General features: G+C 44.5%; 1 protein-coding gene across 3 annotated transcripts in view; it reads right to left on the bottom strand.

Moving 5' to 3' along the window:
- LOC115175192 (transcriptional activator Myb) overlaps positions 1–17500 on the bottom strand; it is a 43785-nt gene that overhangs the window by 2201 nt on the left and 24084 nt on the right. For 2 of the 3 annotated variants that reach the window (XM_029734440.1, XM_029734442.1), the window contains exons 5-7: positions 14323–14543; positions 13798–13999; positions 13581–13649 (exon numbers count right to left, since the gene is read on the bottom strand). In XM_029734440.1, the coding sequence (XP_029590300.1) occupies positions 13581–13649; positions 13798–13999; positions 14323–14543 (492 nt within the window). The remainder of the gene's footprint in view (positions 1–13580; positions 13650–13797; positions 14000–14322; positions 14544–17500) is intronic. The other variant, XM_029734441.1, reaches the window with a different exon arrangement.

The following is a 17500-nucleotide window of genomic DNA, read 5'->3' as shown; positions in this document are numbered from 1 at the left end:
CCTTGTGGCACGACGAACCCAAGCCTGGCATTGCATTGTATTGCCTCATCCATGGCCTGACTGAGGGATGGCAATCATACATCTCCCACCTGTGTTGTAATTGTGTATTGTATTTTACAGTATTGTATTTATGTATCGTAGTGGTTAGCATGCTAGCAGATACTCGTAGTCTTCCAGTCATTGGTTCACAGAACTACATCTAACTTCCATCATACTGGACATAGAGATGTAAAAATGGTATCCACAAGTTCTACAATGTGTAGAAAATAGTAAAAATGAAAGAAAAACCTTGTAATGAGTAGGCGTGTCCAAACATTTGACTTGTACAGTAGGTGTATGTTGTTTTAATATTATTTATTATTATTATTTATTATTATTATTATTATTTAATTTGTATTATAAAGTGCAGGACTCTCTTGTAAAATAGATGTTTAATCTCAGTGTGACTCCCTGTTTACATAAAGGTTAAGTAAATAAATAGCCCAATGCCAATATACAGTTATAAAGTGTCCAAATAAATAACCAATAACCAGAAACATTCTGTGATATATATATATATATCCTAAACATAACATTTATATATTATATATATATATATCCTAAACATAACATTTACTATCATGGCAACAATAGTAATCATATTAAACAAGCACCTTATAGACTCCACACACCAAAAACCCTGTTGTTTTGACAAGCGGTAATAAATCACTCAGCGATTACGATTAAGCTGTTGAAACTACCACAACTCAAAAACCACATGGAAACTGGATATATTGTTACGACACTGGTTCGACGTAGAACTGTAGAACTGTAGATCTGTAGAGATGTAGAGCTGTAGAGATGTAGAACTGTAGAGCTGTAGAGATGTAGAACTGTAGAGCTGTAGAACTGTAGAGCTGTAGAACTGTAGAGCTGTAGAACTGTAGAGCTGTAGAGATGTAGAACTGTAGAACTGTAGATCTGTAGAACTGTAGAGCTGTAGAACTGTAGAGCTGTAGAGCTGTAGAACTGTAGAGCTGTAGAACTGTAGAGCTGTAGAGCTGTAGAACTGTAGAGCTGTAGAACTGTAGAGATGTAGAGCTGTAGAACTGTTGACATTTAGAACTGTAGAGCTGTAGAGATGTAGAACTGTAGAGCTGTAGAACTGTAGAGCTGTAGAGCTGTAGAACTGTAGAGCTGTAGAACTGTAGAGATGTAGAGCTGTAGAACTGTAGAGCTGTAGAACTGTAGAGCTGTAGAACTGTAGAACTGTTGACATTTAGAACTGTAGAGCTGTAGAGATGTAGAACTGTAGAACTGTAGAACTGTAAAGCTGCAGAACTGTAGAACTGTAGAACTGTAGAGCTGTAGAGATGTAGAGCTGTAGAGCTGTAGAGATGTAGAACTGTAGAGCTGTAGAGCTGTAGAGATGTAGAGCTGTAGAGATGTAGAACTGTAGAGCTGTAGAACTGTAGAGCTGTAGAGCTGTAGAACTGTAGAGCTGTAGAACTGTAGAGATGTAGAGCTGTAGAACTGTAGAGCTGTAGAACTGTAGAGATGTAGATCTGTAGAACTGTAGAGCTGTAGAGCTGTAGAACTGTAGAGCTGTAGAACTGTTGAGATTTAGAACTGTAGAGCTGTAGAACTGTAGAGCTGTAAACTGTAGAGATATAGAGCTGTAGAGATGTAGAACTGTAGAACTGTAGATCTGTAGAACTGTAGAGCTGTAGAACTGTAGAGCTGTAGAGCTGTAGAACTGTAGAGCTGTAGAACTGTAGAGCTGTAGAGCTGTAGAACTGTAGAGCTGTAAACTGTAGAGATATAGAGCTGTAGAGCTGTAGAACTGTAGAGCTGTAGAACTGTAGAGCTGTAGAACTGTAGAGCTGTAGAGCTGTAGAACTGTAGAGCTGTAGAACTGTAGAACTGTAGAACTGTTGAGATTTAGAACTGTAGAGCTGTAGAGCTGTAGAGATATAGAGCTGTAGAACTGTAGAGCTGTAGAACTGTAGAGCTGTAGAACTGTAGAACTGTAGAACTGTTGAGATTTAGAACTGTAGAGCTGTAGAACTGTAGAGATGTAGAGCTGTAGAACTGTAGAACTGTAGAACTGTAAAGCTGCAGAACTGTAGAACTGTAGAACTGTAGAGCTGTAGAGATGTAGAGCTGTAGAGCTGTAGAGATGTAGAACTGTAGAGCTGTAGAACTGTAGAACTGTAGAACTGTTGAGATTTAGAACTGTAGAGCTGTAGAACTGTAGAGATGTAGAACTGTAGAACTGTAAAGCTGCAGAACTGTAGAACTGTAGAGATGTAGAACTGTAGAGCTGTAGAACTGTAGAACTGTAGAGCTGTAGAACTGTAGAGATGTAGAACTGTAGAGCTGTAGAGCTGTAGAACTGTAGAACTGTAGAGATTTAGAACTGTAGAACTGTAGAGATGTAGAACTGTAGAACTGTAGAGATTTAGAACTGTAAAACTGTAGAACTGTTGAGATTTAGAACTGTAGAGCTGTAGAACTGTAGAGATGTAGAACTGTAGAACTGTAAAGCTGCAGAACTGTAGAACTGTAGAGATGTAGAACTGTAGAGCTGTAGAACTGTAGAACTGTAGAGCTGTAGAACTGTAGAGATGTAGAACTGTAGAGCTGTAGAGCTGTAGAACTGTAGAACTGTAGAGATTTAGAACTGTAGAACTGTAGAGATGTAGAACTGTAGAACTGTAGAGATTTAGAACTGTAGAACTGTAGAACTGTAGAGATTTAGAACTGTAGAACTGTAGAGATGTAGAACTGTAGAACTGTAGAACTGTAGAACACAGTCAGCTACATTTTGGAATGTTGCATTTTGATATGTGGGTCACCAAAACGGAATGAAAATGCAACACTGTTTTGTCAATCACTCATCAATTACCACTTCACAGGCGCTAGAATGAACAGCTACTGTTTTATAGGCTCCTGACCAATGCTGTTATTTTGTGTGATTTATTGAGCTGATCTTAACTTTTTTTTCCTACATAATGTTTCCTCCATTGTTTCCTATGTCGAAACAGCTTCTGGACATCAGAACAGCAAGATGTTCTACTTCAACGAGACAGAGAAGCAGGACTTCACTACTGCTCACCACGGACCAGGACCTGAGACTCAGAAGAGAAAGAGACGACGCAAGATATGGCCGACGTGGGGAACCCTGACGAAACTACGTCGCCAAGTAAATACCCTTCGTTCTATTAGCAAACGTACAATCACTGGAGAACAAACTGGATGAGCTCTGTACAAGACTATCCTACCAACGAGACATGAAGAAATGTAATACCCTACTGTATGGTTTTCAGAGATGGATGATATACTGTCCATCTAGCTGGTTTTTATATCAGCAGGACAGAACAGCAGTTTCGGGTAAGATCAAGGGGGGACAACAGCTGGTGCCCAATTTCTAATATTAAGGAAGTCTTGAGGTTCTGCTCGCCTGAGTTAAAATACCTCATGATAAGCTGTAGACCACACTATTATTCTGGAATCAAAAGGACTCTGAACAGCTTCTACCTCCAAGCCTTAAGACTGCAAAATAGTTTGTTAAATAGTTAACCAAATAGCTACCCGGAGTGTATGAAATGACCCATTTTGTATGAACTTCTTTTGACTCATCACATACACTGCTGCTACTGTTTATTATCTATCCTGTTGCCTAGTTACTTTATACCTAGTTATATATACAGTGCCTTCACAAAGTATTCATACCCTTTGCTATGAGACTCGAAATTGAGCTCAGGTGCATCCTGTTTCCATTGATCATCCTTGTGATATTTCTAGAACTTGTTTGGAGTCCACTGGTGGTAAATTCAATTGATTGGACATGATTTGGAAAAGCACACACACCTTTCTATATAAGGTCCCACAGTTGACAGTGCATGTCAGAGCAAAAACCAAGCCATGAGGTTGAAGGAATTGTCAGTAAAACTCAAAGACAGGATTGTGTCGAGGCACGGATCTGGGGAAGGGTACCAAAAAATGCAGCGTTGAAGGTCCCCAAGAACACAGTGGCCTCCATCATTCTGAAATGGAAGAAGTTTGGAACCACCAGGACTCTTCCTAGAGCTGGCCGCCCGGCCAAGCTGTGAAATCGTGGAGGTGACCAAGAACCGGATGGTCACTCTGACCGAGCTCCAGAGTTCCTCTGTGGAGATGGGAGAACCTTCCAGAAGGACAACCATCTCTGCAGCACTCCACCAATTAGGCCTTTTTGGTCGAGTGGCCAGATGAAAGCCACTCCTCAGTAAAAGGCACATGACAGCCTGCTTGGAGTTTGCCAAAAGGCACCTAAATAACTCTCAGACGATGAGAAACAAGATTGTCTGGTCTGATGAACTCTTTGGCCTGAATGCCAAGTGTCATGTCTGGAGGAAACCTGGCACCATCTCTACGGGGAAACATGGTGGTGGCAGCATCATGCTGTAGGAATGTTTTTCAGCGGCAGGGACTGGGAGACTGGTCAGGATTGAGGCAAAGATGAACAGAGCAAAGTACAAAGAGATCATTGATGAAAACCTGCTCCAGAGCACTCAGGACCTCAGACTGGGGTGAAGGTTCACCTTCCAACAGGACAACAACCTTAAGCACACAGCCAAGACAACGCAGGAGTGGCTTCGGGACAAGTCTCTGAATGTCCTTGAGTGGCCCAGCCAGAGCCCGGACTTGAACCTGATTGAACATCTCTGCAGAGACCTGGAAATAGCTGTGCAGCGACGCTCCCCATCCAACCTGACAGCTTGAGAGGATCTGCAGAGAAGAATGAGAGAAAATCCCCAAATACAGGTGTGCCAAGCTAGTAGCGTTATACCCAAGAAGACTTGAGGCTGTAATCGCTGCCAAAGGTGCTTCAACAAAGTACTGAGTAAAGGGTCTGAACAATTAGGTAAATGTGATATTTCAGGTTTTTATCTTTATACATTTGCAAAAATAACAAAATGACAGTTTTTGCTTTGTCATTATGGGGTATTCTGTGTAGATTGATGAGGGGAAAAAAACGATTGAATCAATTTTAGAATAAGGCTGTAACGTAACAAAATGAATACTTTCTGAATGCACTGTAAGTGTTCATACCCACTTTACTATGAGACTCCAGGTGCTTCCTGTTTACATTGATCATCCTTGAGATGTCACTACAACTTGATTGGAGTCCACCTGTGGTAAATTCCATTGATTGGACATGATTTGGAAATAAACATTCTATATAAGTTCCAACAGTTTATGAGGTATTTATCTGCGGAAAGGTAGAAAACTATTTATAGAGTGTTGAAAGTTTCCATCATTGGGAAAAAATATGGAACTACCCAGACTCTGCCTACAGCTGGCCGTCCAATCAAATGGAGCAAACCGACAAGAAGGACCAGGGGAGTGGTGATTGGTCAGGGAGGTGACCGAGAACCCAATTACCACTCTGACAGAACTACAGAGTTCCTTGGTTGAGATGGAAGAGAACCTGCCAGATGGACAACACCAGTTCCCCAACGCTGGAAGGGGGACCTGAGTAAAACAGTTTGGGAACCCCCTGCTGTATAACACTTCACCAATCTGGGCTTTATGGGAGAAAAGAAGCCACTCCTGAGAAAAAGGCACATGACAGCATGACTGAAGGTTGTAAAAAAAGGCATGTGAAAGACTGTGAGAGTATAAGACAAAATATTCTGTGGTCTGATTACACAAAAATGTAACTATTTGGCCTGAATGCAAAGCGCTATGTTTTGGAGAAAACCAGGCACAGCTCATCACCCGTCTAACACCATCCCTTCCGTGAAGCATGGTGGTGGCAGACATACCCAAGACGACTCAATGCTGTAATCGTCGCCAACGGTGCTTCTACAAAGTATTTACTCAGGGGTGTGAATAATTATGTAAATTAGATATTTCTGTATTTACTTTTTAATCAATTTGCAAAAAAATGTCTAAAAACATGTTTCACTTTGTCATCAATTGTGTGCACAGTCTGGTGAGAGAGAAAAAATCTATTTAATCTATTTTGAATTTTTTGGGTTTTAACACAACATAAAATGGAATAAGTCAAGGGGTATGAATACTTTCTGAAGGCACTGTACATATCTACCTCAACGACCTCGTACTCCTGCACATCCACTCAGTACTAATACCTGTGTATATAGCCTAGTTATCATTACTCAGTACTGGTACCCTGTGTATATAGCCTGGTACCCTGTGTATATAGCCTGGTACCCTGTGTATATAGCCTGGTACCCTGTGTATATAGCCTGGTACCCTGTGTATATAGCCTGGTACCCGTGTATGCCTGGTACCCTGTGTATATAGCCTGGTACCCTGTGTATATAGCCTAGTTATCATTACTCAGTACTGGTACCCTGTGTATATAGCCTAGTTATCATTACTCAGTACTGGTACCCTGTGTATATAGCCTGGTACCCTGTGTATATAGCCTGGTACCCTGTGTATATAGCCTGGTACCCTGTGTATATAGCCTGGTACCCTGTGCATATAGCCTGGTACCCTGTGTATATAGCCTGGTACCCTGTGTATATAGCCTGGTACCCTGTGTATATAGCCTGGTACCCTGTGTATATAGCCTGGTACCCTGTGTATATAGCCTGGTACCCTGTGTATATAGCCTGGTACCCTGTGTATATAGCCTGGTACCCTGTGTATATAGCCTGGTAGCCAGTGTATATAGCCTGGTAGCCTGTGCATATAGCCTGGTAGCCAGTGTATATAGCCTGGTACCCTGTGCATATAGCCTGGTACCCTGTGCATATAGCCTGGTACCCTGTGTATATAGCCTGGTACCCTGTGTATATAGCCTGGTACCATGTGTATATAGCCTGGTACCCTGTGTATATAGCCTGGTACCCTGTGTATATAGCCTGGTACCCTGTGTATATAGCCTGGTACCCTGTGTATATAGCCTGGTACCCTGTGTATATAGCCTGGTACCCTGTGTATATATTACTCATTGTGTACTTATTATTTATTCATTTTGTATTATTTCCCTATGTTGTTTCTCTCTGCATGAATGGGAAGGGCCCGTAAGCATTTCACTGTTACTGTCACGACTTCTGCCGGAGTCGGTCCCTCTCCTTGTTCGGCGGTCGACGTCACCGGCCTTCTAGCAATCACCGATCCACTTTTCATTTTCCATTTGTTTTGTCTTTGTTTTTTACACACCTGGTTTCAATTCCCCCATTACATGTTCGTTATTTAACCCTCTGGTTTCCCTTATGTTTGCGTGCGTGTTTGTTTTATTGTAAGGCTGTATCTGACGGCTGGTAAATTGTTACCGGGTTTTGTTATTACGCCTGTTTATTTCCTGGTACCGGTATTTTTCCAGCACCATAGTATTGTGTTTATACTGGTGTTTTTCTTGAATTAAATACCTTGTCCACACATCTCAGCTCTCCTGCGCCTGACTCCTTTCACCAGTTACCCACAGCCTTGACAGTTAGTCTACATGTGATAAATAAAACTTGAATTGATGATTTGATGTTGAAATCAATCGTGTAAGAGCAGGGAGATGGAAGTTGCACGTCCCTTTTAAAACAAACACAGCTCAAAAACCACATGGAATCTGGGAATAATGTGTACGTCACTGGTTAGGAGAAGACGGCTAGCTCCATCTTTTATGTGTTGCATTTTGATTCAAGTAGGTCGCCACTATGCTCCACAGAGTCTTGGAATAACCTAGACATGGTTGGTTAGACGGGAACTTGTAGAAAAGGCTGATATCTATGTTTTGGAATGGCGGATGTTGAGTTTTGGGGAGGCTGCCATCAAGGAAAAGACAACAAACCACTTTTTCTGTGGTTGGCTGCTCTTTAAAATGCTAGTTTGGCTGTCAGATCGGTGTATTGGTGTGTGGCCAGCCACTTTCACAGCGAGACCACCACAAATTATTTTACATTTACATTGTAGTCATTTAGCAGACTCTCTGATCCAGCCACTACAGTAGTGAGTCATTTAGCAGACTCTCTGATCCAGAGCCACTACAGTAGTGAGTCATTTAGCAGACTCTCTGATCCAGAGACACTACAGTAGTGAGTCATTTAGCATACTCTCTGATCCAGAGCCACTTACAGTAGTGAGTCATTTGGCAGACTCTCTGATCCAGAGCCACTTACAGTAGTGAGTCATTTGAAAACGTCAGCTTGCATAATATAGTAACACATACTGTCCATATCATGGAAAGTAGTGTAATATACATTCATTATAATATAATACTATAATATTAATAATTCTATATCTTAATTTAGTATTAGAGTAAATGATGCAAACTCACTAATCATTTAAATAATAGCATATACGAGAGTCTACTATGTCATGGGAAAAAGCAGGTGTTCCTAATGTTTTGTACAGTCAGCGTGAGCGTAGTTAGCTCAGCGTGAGTGTAGTTAGCTCAGCGTGAGTGTAGTTAGCTCAGCGTGAGTGTAGTTAGCTCAGCGTGAGTGTAGCTAGCTCAGCGTGAGTGTAGTTAGCTCAGCGTGATGGTAGTTAGCTCAGTGTGAGTGTAATTAGCTCAGTGTGAGTGTAGCTAGCTCAGCGTGAGTGTAGTTAGCTCAGTGTGAGTGTAGCTAGCTCAGCGTGAGTATAGCTAGCTCAGCGTGAGTGTAGTTAGCTCAGCGTGAGTGTAGTTAGCTCAGCGTGAGTGTAGTTAGCTCAGTGTGAGTGTAGCTAGCTCAGCGTGAGTGTAGTTAGCTCAGCGTGAGTGTAGTTAGCTCAGCGTGAGTGTAGTTAGCTCAGCGTGAGTATAGCTAGCTCAGCGTGAGTGTAGTTAGCTCAGCGTGAGTGTAGTTAGCTCAGCGTGAGTGTAGTTAGCTCAGTGTGAGTGTAGTTAGCTCAGCGTGAGTGTAGTTAGCTCAGTGTGAGTGTAGTTAACACCTGCTTTTTCCCATGACATAGACTGACCAGGTGAATCCAGGTGAAAGTTATGACCCCTTATTGATGTAATTTCTTAAATCCACTTCAATCAGTGTAGATGAAGGGGAGGATGACAGGTTAAAGAAGGATTTTTAATCCTTGAGATAATTGAGACATGGATTGTGTATGTATGTCATTTAGAGGGTGAATGGGCAAGACAAAATATTGAAGTGTCTTTAAACAGGGTATGGTAGTAGGTGCCAAGCGCACCGGTTTGTGTCAAGAACTGCAACGCTGCTGGGTTTTTCACGCTCAACAGTTTCCCCTGTGTATCAAGAACGGTCCACCACCCAAAGGACATCCAGCCAACTTGACACAACTGTGGGAAACATTGGAGTCAATATAGACCAGCATCCCTGTGGAACACTTTCAACACCTCGTAGTCCCATGCCCCGACAAATTGAGGACAGAAAGGGGGACAGCAACTCAATATTACGAAGGTGTTCCTAATGTTTTGTACACTCAGTGTATTTCTCACTAGTTTAAACATTTAGAGATTATTTTTTTTAAATGCTCTTACGCTCTAGAAATAACCCCCCCAGTGACTGTGTAGCAGCACATTCATTTGACTTCTCTACTATAACAGACTTTTAAAGGTCATTTTACTAAAATAAAATCAAGTGTGATGGAACAAATTGGCCACGTCAGCAAACGCCTTCAACACGTGGTACAGCTGCCTGCTGGGAAGCATCTCGATACAACAGCGTTGGTCTGGTCAACGGTCATTCGCACCAGCTTGTCGTTACGTTAGCTAATTGGCAATGTCACGGTGACATCCAGAAGGTGACCAATACTACAAGTTATTTCTCCCTCTCCCATTAAAATAAACATCACTTTCTTTTACAAGTTTTAACTAACAAACTAGCTAGCTGGGAAGGGCTCATCAGGATGACTGACTGACTGAACTAGCTAGCTGGGAAGGACTCATCAGGATGACTGACTGACTGAACTAGCTAGCTGGGAAGGACTCATCAGGATGACTGACTGAACTAGCTAGCTGGGAAGGGCTCATCAGGATGACTGACTCAACTAGCTAGCTGGGAAGGTCTCATCAGGATGACTGACTGAACTAGCTAGCTGGGAAGGTCTCATCAGGATGACTGGCTGAACTAGCTAGCTGGGAAGGTCTCATCAGGATGACTGACTGAACTAGCTAGCTGGGAAGGTCTCATCAGGATGACTGACTGAACTAGCTAGCTGGGAAGGGCTCATCAGGATGACTGACTGAACTAGCTAGCTGGGAAGGTCTCATCAGGATGACTGACTGACTGAACTAGCTAGCTGGGAAGGTCTCATCAGGATGACTGACTGAACTAGCTAGCTGGGAAGGACTCATCAGGATGACTGACTGAACTAGCTAGCTGGGAAGGTCTCATCAGGATGACTGACTGAACTAGCTAGCTGGGAAGAGTTCATCAGGATGACTGACTGAACTAGCTAGCTGGGAAGGTCTCATCAGGATGACTGACTGACTGAACTAGCTAGCTGGGAAGGGCTCATCAGGATGACTGACTGAACTAGCTAGCTGGGAAGGGCTCATCAGGATGACTGACTGACTGAACTAGCTAGCTGGGAAGGGCTCATCAGGATGACTGACTGAACTAGCTAGCTGGGAAGGGCTCATCAGGATGACTGACTGAACTAGCTAGCTGGGAAGGTCTCATCAAGATGACTGACTGACTGAACTAGCTAGCTGGGAAGGGCTCATCAGGATGACTGACTGACTGAACTAGCTAGCTGGGAAGGGCTCATCAGGATGACTGACTGACTGAACTAGCTAGCTGGGAAGGGCTCATCAGGATGACTGACTGACTGAACTAGCTAGCTGGGAAGGGCTCATCAGGATGACTGACTGAACTAGCTAGCTGGGAAGGGCTCATCAGGATGACTGACTGAACTAGCTAGCTGGGAAGGTCTCGTCAGGATGACTGACTGAACTAGCTAGCTGGGAAGGGCTCATCAGGATGACTGACTGAACTAGCTAGCTGGGAAGGTCTCATCAGGATGACTGACTGAACTAGCTAGCTGGGAAGGGCTCATCAGGACAACTGACTGACTGAACTAGCTAGCTGGGAAGGTCTCATCAGGATGACTGACTGAACTAGCTAGCTGGGAAGGGCTCATCAGGATGACTGACTGAACTAGCTAGATGGGAAGGGCTCATCAGGATGACTGACTGAACTAGCTAGCTGGGAAGGGCTCGTCAGGATGACTGACTGAACTAGCTAGCTGGGAAGGGCTCATCAGGATGACTGACTGAACTAGCTAGCTGGGAAGGGCTCATCAGGATGACTGACTGACTGAACTAGCTAGCTGGGAAGGGCTCATCAGGATGACTGACTGAACTAGCTAGCTGGGAAGGGCTCATCAGGATGACTGACTGAACTAGCTAGCTGGGAAGGTCTCATCAGGATGACTGACTGACTGAAAAAGCTAGCTGGGAAGGGCTCGTCAGGATGACTGACTGACTGAACTAGCTAGCTGGGAAGGACTCATCAGGATGACTGACTGACTGAACTAGCTAGCTGGGAAGGTCTCATCAAGATGACTGACTGAACTAGCTAGCTGGGAAGTGCTCATCAGGATGACTGACTGACTGAACTAGCTAGCTGGGAAGGGCTCATCAGGATGACTGACTGAACTAGCTAGCTGGGAAGGGCTCGTCAGGATGACTGACTGACTGAACTAGCTAGCTGGGAAGGGCTCATCAGGATGACTGACTGAACTAGCTAGATGGGAAGGCCTCATCAGGATGACTGACTGAACTAGCTAGCTGGGAAGGTCTCATCAGGATGACTGACTGAACTAGCTAGCTGGGAAGGGCTCATCAGGATGACTGACTGAACTAGCTAGCTGGGAAGGGCTCATCAGGATGACTGACTGAACTAGCTAGCTGGGAAGGGCTCATCAGGATGACTGACTGAACTAGCTAGCTGGGAAGGGCTCATCAGGATGACTGACTGACTGAACTAGCTAGCTGGGAAGGACTCATCAGGATGACTGACTGACTGAACTAGCTAGCTGGGAAGGTCTCATCAAGATGACTGACTGAACTAGCTAGCTGGGAAGGGCTCATCAGGATGACTGACTGACTGAACTAGCTAGCTGGGAAGGGCTCATCAGGATGACTGACTGACTGAACTAGCTAGCTGGGAAGGGCTCATCAGGATGACTGACTGACTGAACTAGCTAGCTGGGAAGGGCTCATCAGGATGACTGACTGAACTAGCTAGCTGGGAAGGGCTCATCAGGATGACTGACTGAACTAGCTAGCTGGGAAGGTCTCGTCAGGATGACTGACTGAACTAGCTAGCTGGGAAGGGCTCATCAGGATGACTGACTGAACTAGCTAGCTGGGAAGGTCTCATCAGGATGACTGACTGAACTAGCTAGCTGGGAAGGGCTCATCAGGATGACTGACTGACTGAACTAGCTAGCTGGGAAGGTCTCATCAGGATGACTGACTGACTGAACTAGCTAGCTGGGAAGTGCTCATCAGGATGACTGACTGAACTAGCTAGCTGGGAAGGGCTCATCAGGATGACTGACTGACTGAACTAGCTAGCTGGGAAGGGCTCATCAGGATGACTGACTGACTGAACTAGCTAGCTGGGAAGGGCTCATCAGGATGACTGACTGAACTAGCTAGCTGGGAAGGGCTCATCAGGATGACTGACTGACTGAACTAGCTAGCTGGGAAGGGCTCATCAGGATGACTGACTGACTGAACTAGCTAGCTGGGAAGGACTCATCAGGATGACTGACTGACTGAACTAGCTAGCTGGGAAGGGCTCATCAGGATGACTGACTGACTGAACTAGCTAGCTGGGAAGGTCTCATCAAGATGACTGACTGAACTAGCTAGCTGGGAAGGGCTCATCAGGATGACTGACTGAACTAGCTAGCTGGGAAGGTCTCATCAGGATGACTGACTGAACTAGCTAGCTGGGAAGGGCTCATCAGGATGACTGACTGAACTAGCTAGCTGGGAATGTCTCGTCAGGATGACTGACTGAACTAGCTAGCTGGGAAGGGCTCATCAGGATGACTGACTGAACTAGCTAGCTGGGAAGGGCTCATCAGGATGACTGACTGAACTAGCTAGCTGGGAAGGACTCATCAGGATGACTGACTGAACTAGCTAGCTGGGAAGAGCTCATCAGGATGACTGACTGAACTAGCTAGCTGGGAAGGTCTCGTCAGGATGACTGACTGAACTAGCTAGCTGGGAAGGGCTCATCAGGATGACTGACTGAACTAGCTAGCTGGGAAGGTCTCGTCAGGATGACTGACTGAACTAGCTAGCTGGGAAGGTCTCGTCAGGATGACTGACTGAACTAGCTCGCTGGGAAGCGCTCGTCAGGATGACTGACTGAACTGAATCCATTCCTCTCCACACTCGACTCTCAGCTGAGCGACATCCGTCCTCAATTTGGGCACCAGGCATGTCCGTATTGGCTCTCCCTTGAATCCTGGATTGAATTGAAACCCTTCCCTTGGTTGCTGTGGTGAGTGGCCAACTAAAAGGTTTCCCTGGGTTGTTGTGTCATTGTGTATTGAGGGACAACTACAAAGTTTTCCTGGGTTGCTGTGAGGGCCAACTGAAAGATATCCCTGGGTTGCTGTGAAGGCCAACTAAAAGCTTTCCCTGGGTTGTTGCTCTCGTGTCTCACCTGTATAGCAGCTGTTCCGTGCTGTGGAATGTTCAAGATGTTGACGTGCAGTGCTAGGGGAAAGGGAACCTTGGAAACCAATAGAAACAGATCAGACTCCACAAACAGCATATCAGGAGCTGGGAGATAAAAACCTATTTTTCGCAGGAGCTTCTATCCAAAGTGACAGAGGGGGGGGGGGGGGGGGGGGGGCGGGGGGGTAAGAACGTGGACTCACCCTATGGTCCGGAATATAGGGGTAGGTGCCCGTGAGGAAGGAGAGGGGAGGGAGAGGGGAGTGGTGATGGAAGCCCACGTTGTGGTGGTTGGCCTTGGCGTAACCGGGGGCGATGGAGTGGGAGGAAGGCTGAAGGTAACCCTCCTGTTCAACCTTCCTACGCATCGTAGAGTTCCAGTGGTTCTTGATAGCATTATCAGTCCTGGGCAATAAAACAGAGAGAGAGAGAGAGAGAGAGAGAGAGAGAGAGAGAGAGAAAGAGAGGAACAGAGAGAGAGAGAGAGAGAGAGAGAGAGAGAAAGAGAGGAACAGAGAGAGAGAGAGAGAGAGAGAGGGAGACTTAGTTACAGCAGGAATCGCACACATTCAGCCATTGTAAAGTTGTTCTTGATTGCAATAAACTGTAAGTTCTGAGCAACTACAATCACTCTCTCTCTCTCTCGCTCGCTCTCTCTCCCTTCCTCCACTCCCCCCACCCACCCACTTTCCTCTCTCCCCCCCACCCCCTTCTTTCTCTCTCCATACCTGCCAGGCAGCAGTTTGGCGATCTCGGCCCAGCGGTTGCCCAGTTTCTCGTGGGCCTGGTAGATGATCTGGTCCTCTTCCTCGGTCCAGGAAGTCTTCTTCACCTCGGGGTTCAGGTGGTTGTGCCAGCGCTCTCTGCACTGCTTCCCTATCCGACCCTTCAGGTGCTTGGCGATTACCGACCAACGCTTGGCTCCATACTTCTGGACTAGTTCAATCACCTGAGGGAGGGTGGAGGAGGGAGATAGGGAGAGAGGGGAGGGAGCGGGGGGAGGAGGTGAAAGGGGGAAAGAGAGAATACATTTTCAGGAACCATTCAAAAGTCAACAATACTTCTCAGCCCCTCGTTCCTTTAGTCATCTCTTTCCCCCCTCCTTCTCTGTTTCTTCTCCCTCTCTCCCTTTTGAAATCTCTTGCTAGTGTTATGGAGGGAGTTTCCACCGTTAGCCTCTTTGCTAATCATTACCTCCTAGCTTCTGGAAGTGTGTGTGTGTGTGTGTGTGTGTGTGTGTGTGTGTGTGTGTGTGTGCGTGCGCGCGCGGGAGCAGAAGTATAACTGTAGAACTCTCACTTTCAGCTAATAATATGCAGTGACAAGTTATCTACTCAGTGCAGGTCAACAACACTTCTCAGTGAAACACTTGGCTGTCTGAGTTAGCACCACTATAATAGATCCCAGGTCTCATGCGCTGGCCAAAAGTAGTGCACTATATAGGGAAAAGGGTTTTGGATATAGACCTAACCTATGGCGATCTGTTATGGATCCAATCATTGTAAATAAGAATTTGTTCCTAATTGACTTGCCTAGTTAAATAAAGGTTCAATTTAAAAAAAATATATATATATATTTGGCCCTAGAATAGTTCTCTTAATGTAAGGTGCTAAAGGGGTTCTTTAAAGTTCAGTAAGGTTCTAAAGGGGTTCTTTAAAGTTCAGTAAGGTTCTAAAAGGGTTCTTTAAAGTTCAGTAAGGTTCTAAAAGGGTTCTTTAAAGTTCAGTAAGGTTCTAAAAGGGTTCTTTAAAGTTCAGTAAGGTTCTAAAAGGGTTCTTTAAAGTTCAGTAAGGTTCTAAAAGGGTTCTTTAAAGTTCGGTAAGGTTCTAAAAGGCAGGTTTGGAGAGTAACTGATTACAAAAAGCTGTAACTGTAATCCGTTATGTTACCATCAAAAATATTGTAATTAGCTTACAGATACTTTTGAAAAACTAGTTGATTACTTCTATGATTACTTGAAATTCAGGAAAATTATTTGCAACCATTCTGTTTCTTAATGACAATCAAATCAGCATTGGAAAAAAACTTTACGTTTGTTCTGCCTGAACCAGTCTGACCACCAATCAGAGACCACTATAATGACACACCAAATGATGACCACCAATCAGAGACCACTATGATGACACACCAAATGATGACCACCAATCAGAGACCACTAATGATGACACACCAAATGATGACCACCAATCAGAGACCACTATGATGACACACCAAATGATGACCACCAATCAGAGACCACTACGATGACACACCAAATGATGACCACCAATCAGAGACCACTAATGACGACACACCAAATGATGACCACCAATCAGAGACCACTATGATGACACACCAAATGATGACCACCAATCAGAGACCACTAATGATGACACACCAAATGATGACCACCAATCAGAGACCACTATGATGACACACCAAATGATGACCACCAATCAGAGACCACTATGATGACACACCAAATGATGACCACCAATCAGAGACCACTATAATGACACACCAAATGATGACCACCAATCAGAGACCACTATGATGACACACCAAATGATGACCACCAATCAGAGACCACTACGATGACACACCAAATGATGACCACCAATCAGAGACCACTAATGACGACACACCAAATGATGACCACCAATCAGAGACCACTATGATGACACACCAAATGATGACCACCAATCAGAGACCACTAATGATGACACACCAAATGATGACCACCAATCAGAGACCACTATGATGACACACCAAATGATGACCACCAATCAGAGACCACTATGATGACACACCAAATGATGACCACCAATCAGAGACCACTAATGATGACACACCAAATGATGACGACCAATCAGAGACCACTGTGATGACACGCCAGATGGGTTTGATGGATCACGGGAGAAAAGAGCAGGAATAGGTTTTGTTTATGTCTGGAATATGTCGTTCAATGGTGCGACAGATGTCGGGAATCCAAAGATTATCCAACTTAAATAAACGCTTGGAGGTTGCGGTTGCAGGTTGCGGTTGTTGTGGATGGCTGTTCACAAATATATATGTGTATTTTAATCCATAATTGTTGAATTCAAGAAGTTTAAGCTGCCTATAATTAATGTTTTTGCGACCAATGGACAGCCAGGGGAAAATGCACTTGGGACCAGTGGACAGCCAGGGAAAAATGGGCTCTTGCAACAGCCGCATAGCGCTGATCAAATCCTATGGGATAAAAGTTTGAGGGAGTTCCTCCCTTCTAAACTCTTCTGTGATAATGTGCGCCACAATTCCATACGGTCATAAACGTGTTTGATTTAAGACCACAAGTGGGGCTTTTATTGCTCAATCTAAATTGTGCTGATTCCCCCCAAAATGTCCATAGGCCCAACGGACACATGCTCAAAACTCACACACTTTTGATAAGACTTAAACATCAGCAAACTATCAAGAGATCAACGTGTCACCAACAAAAACAGACTAATAAGTCCTGAGCTGACTAAACTCCACTCCATGGTAGTCAGATAATAAGTCCTGAGCTGACTAAACTCCACTCCAAGGTAGTCAGATAATAAGACCTTAGTTGACTAAACTCCACTCCAAGGTAGTCAGATAATAAGACCTGAGCTGACTAAACTCCACTCCAAGGTAGTCAGATAATAAGACCTGAGTTGACTAAACTCCACTCCAAGGTAGTCAGATAATAAGTCCTTAGCTGACTAAACTCCACTCCAAGGTAGTCAGATAATAAGACCTGAGCTGACTAAACTCCACTCCAAGGTAGTCAGATAATAAGTCCTTAGTTGACTAAACTCAACTCCATGGTAGTCAGATAATAAGACCTGAGCTGACTAAACTCCACTCCAAGGTAGTCAGATAATAAGACCTTAGTTGACTAAACTCCACTCCAAGGTAGTCAGA

Source organism: Salmo trutta, chromosome 35, assembly GCF_901001165.1.
Source record: "Salmo trutta chromosome 35, fSalTru1.1, whole genome shotgun sequence".
Classification (NCBI taxonomy): domain Eukaryota; kingdom Metazoa; phylum Chordata; class Actinopteri; order Salmoniformes; family Salmonidae; genus Salmo; species Salmo trutta.
This window is presented reverse-complemented; position numbering and strand designations above follow the sequence as displayed.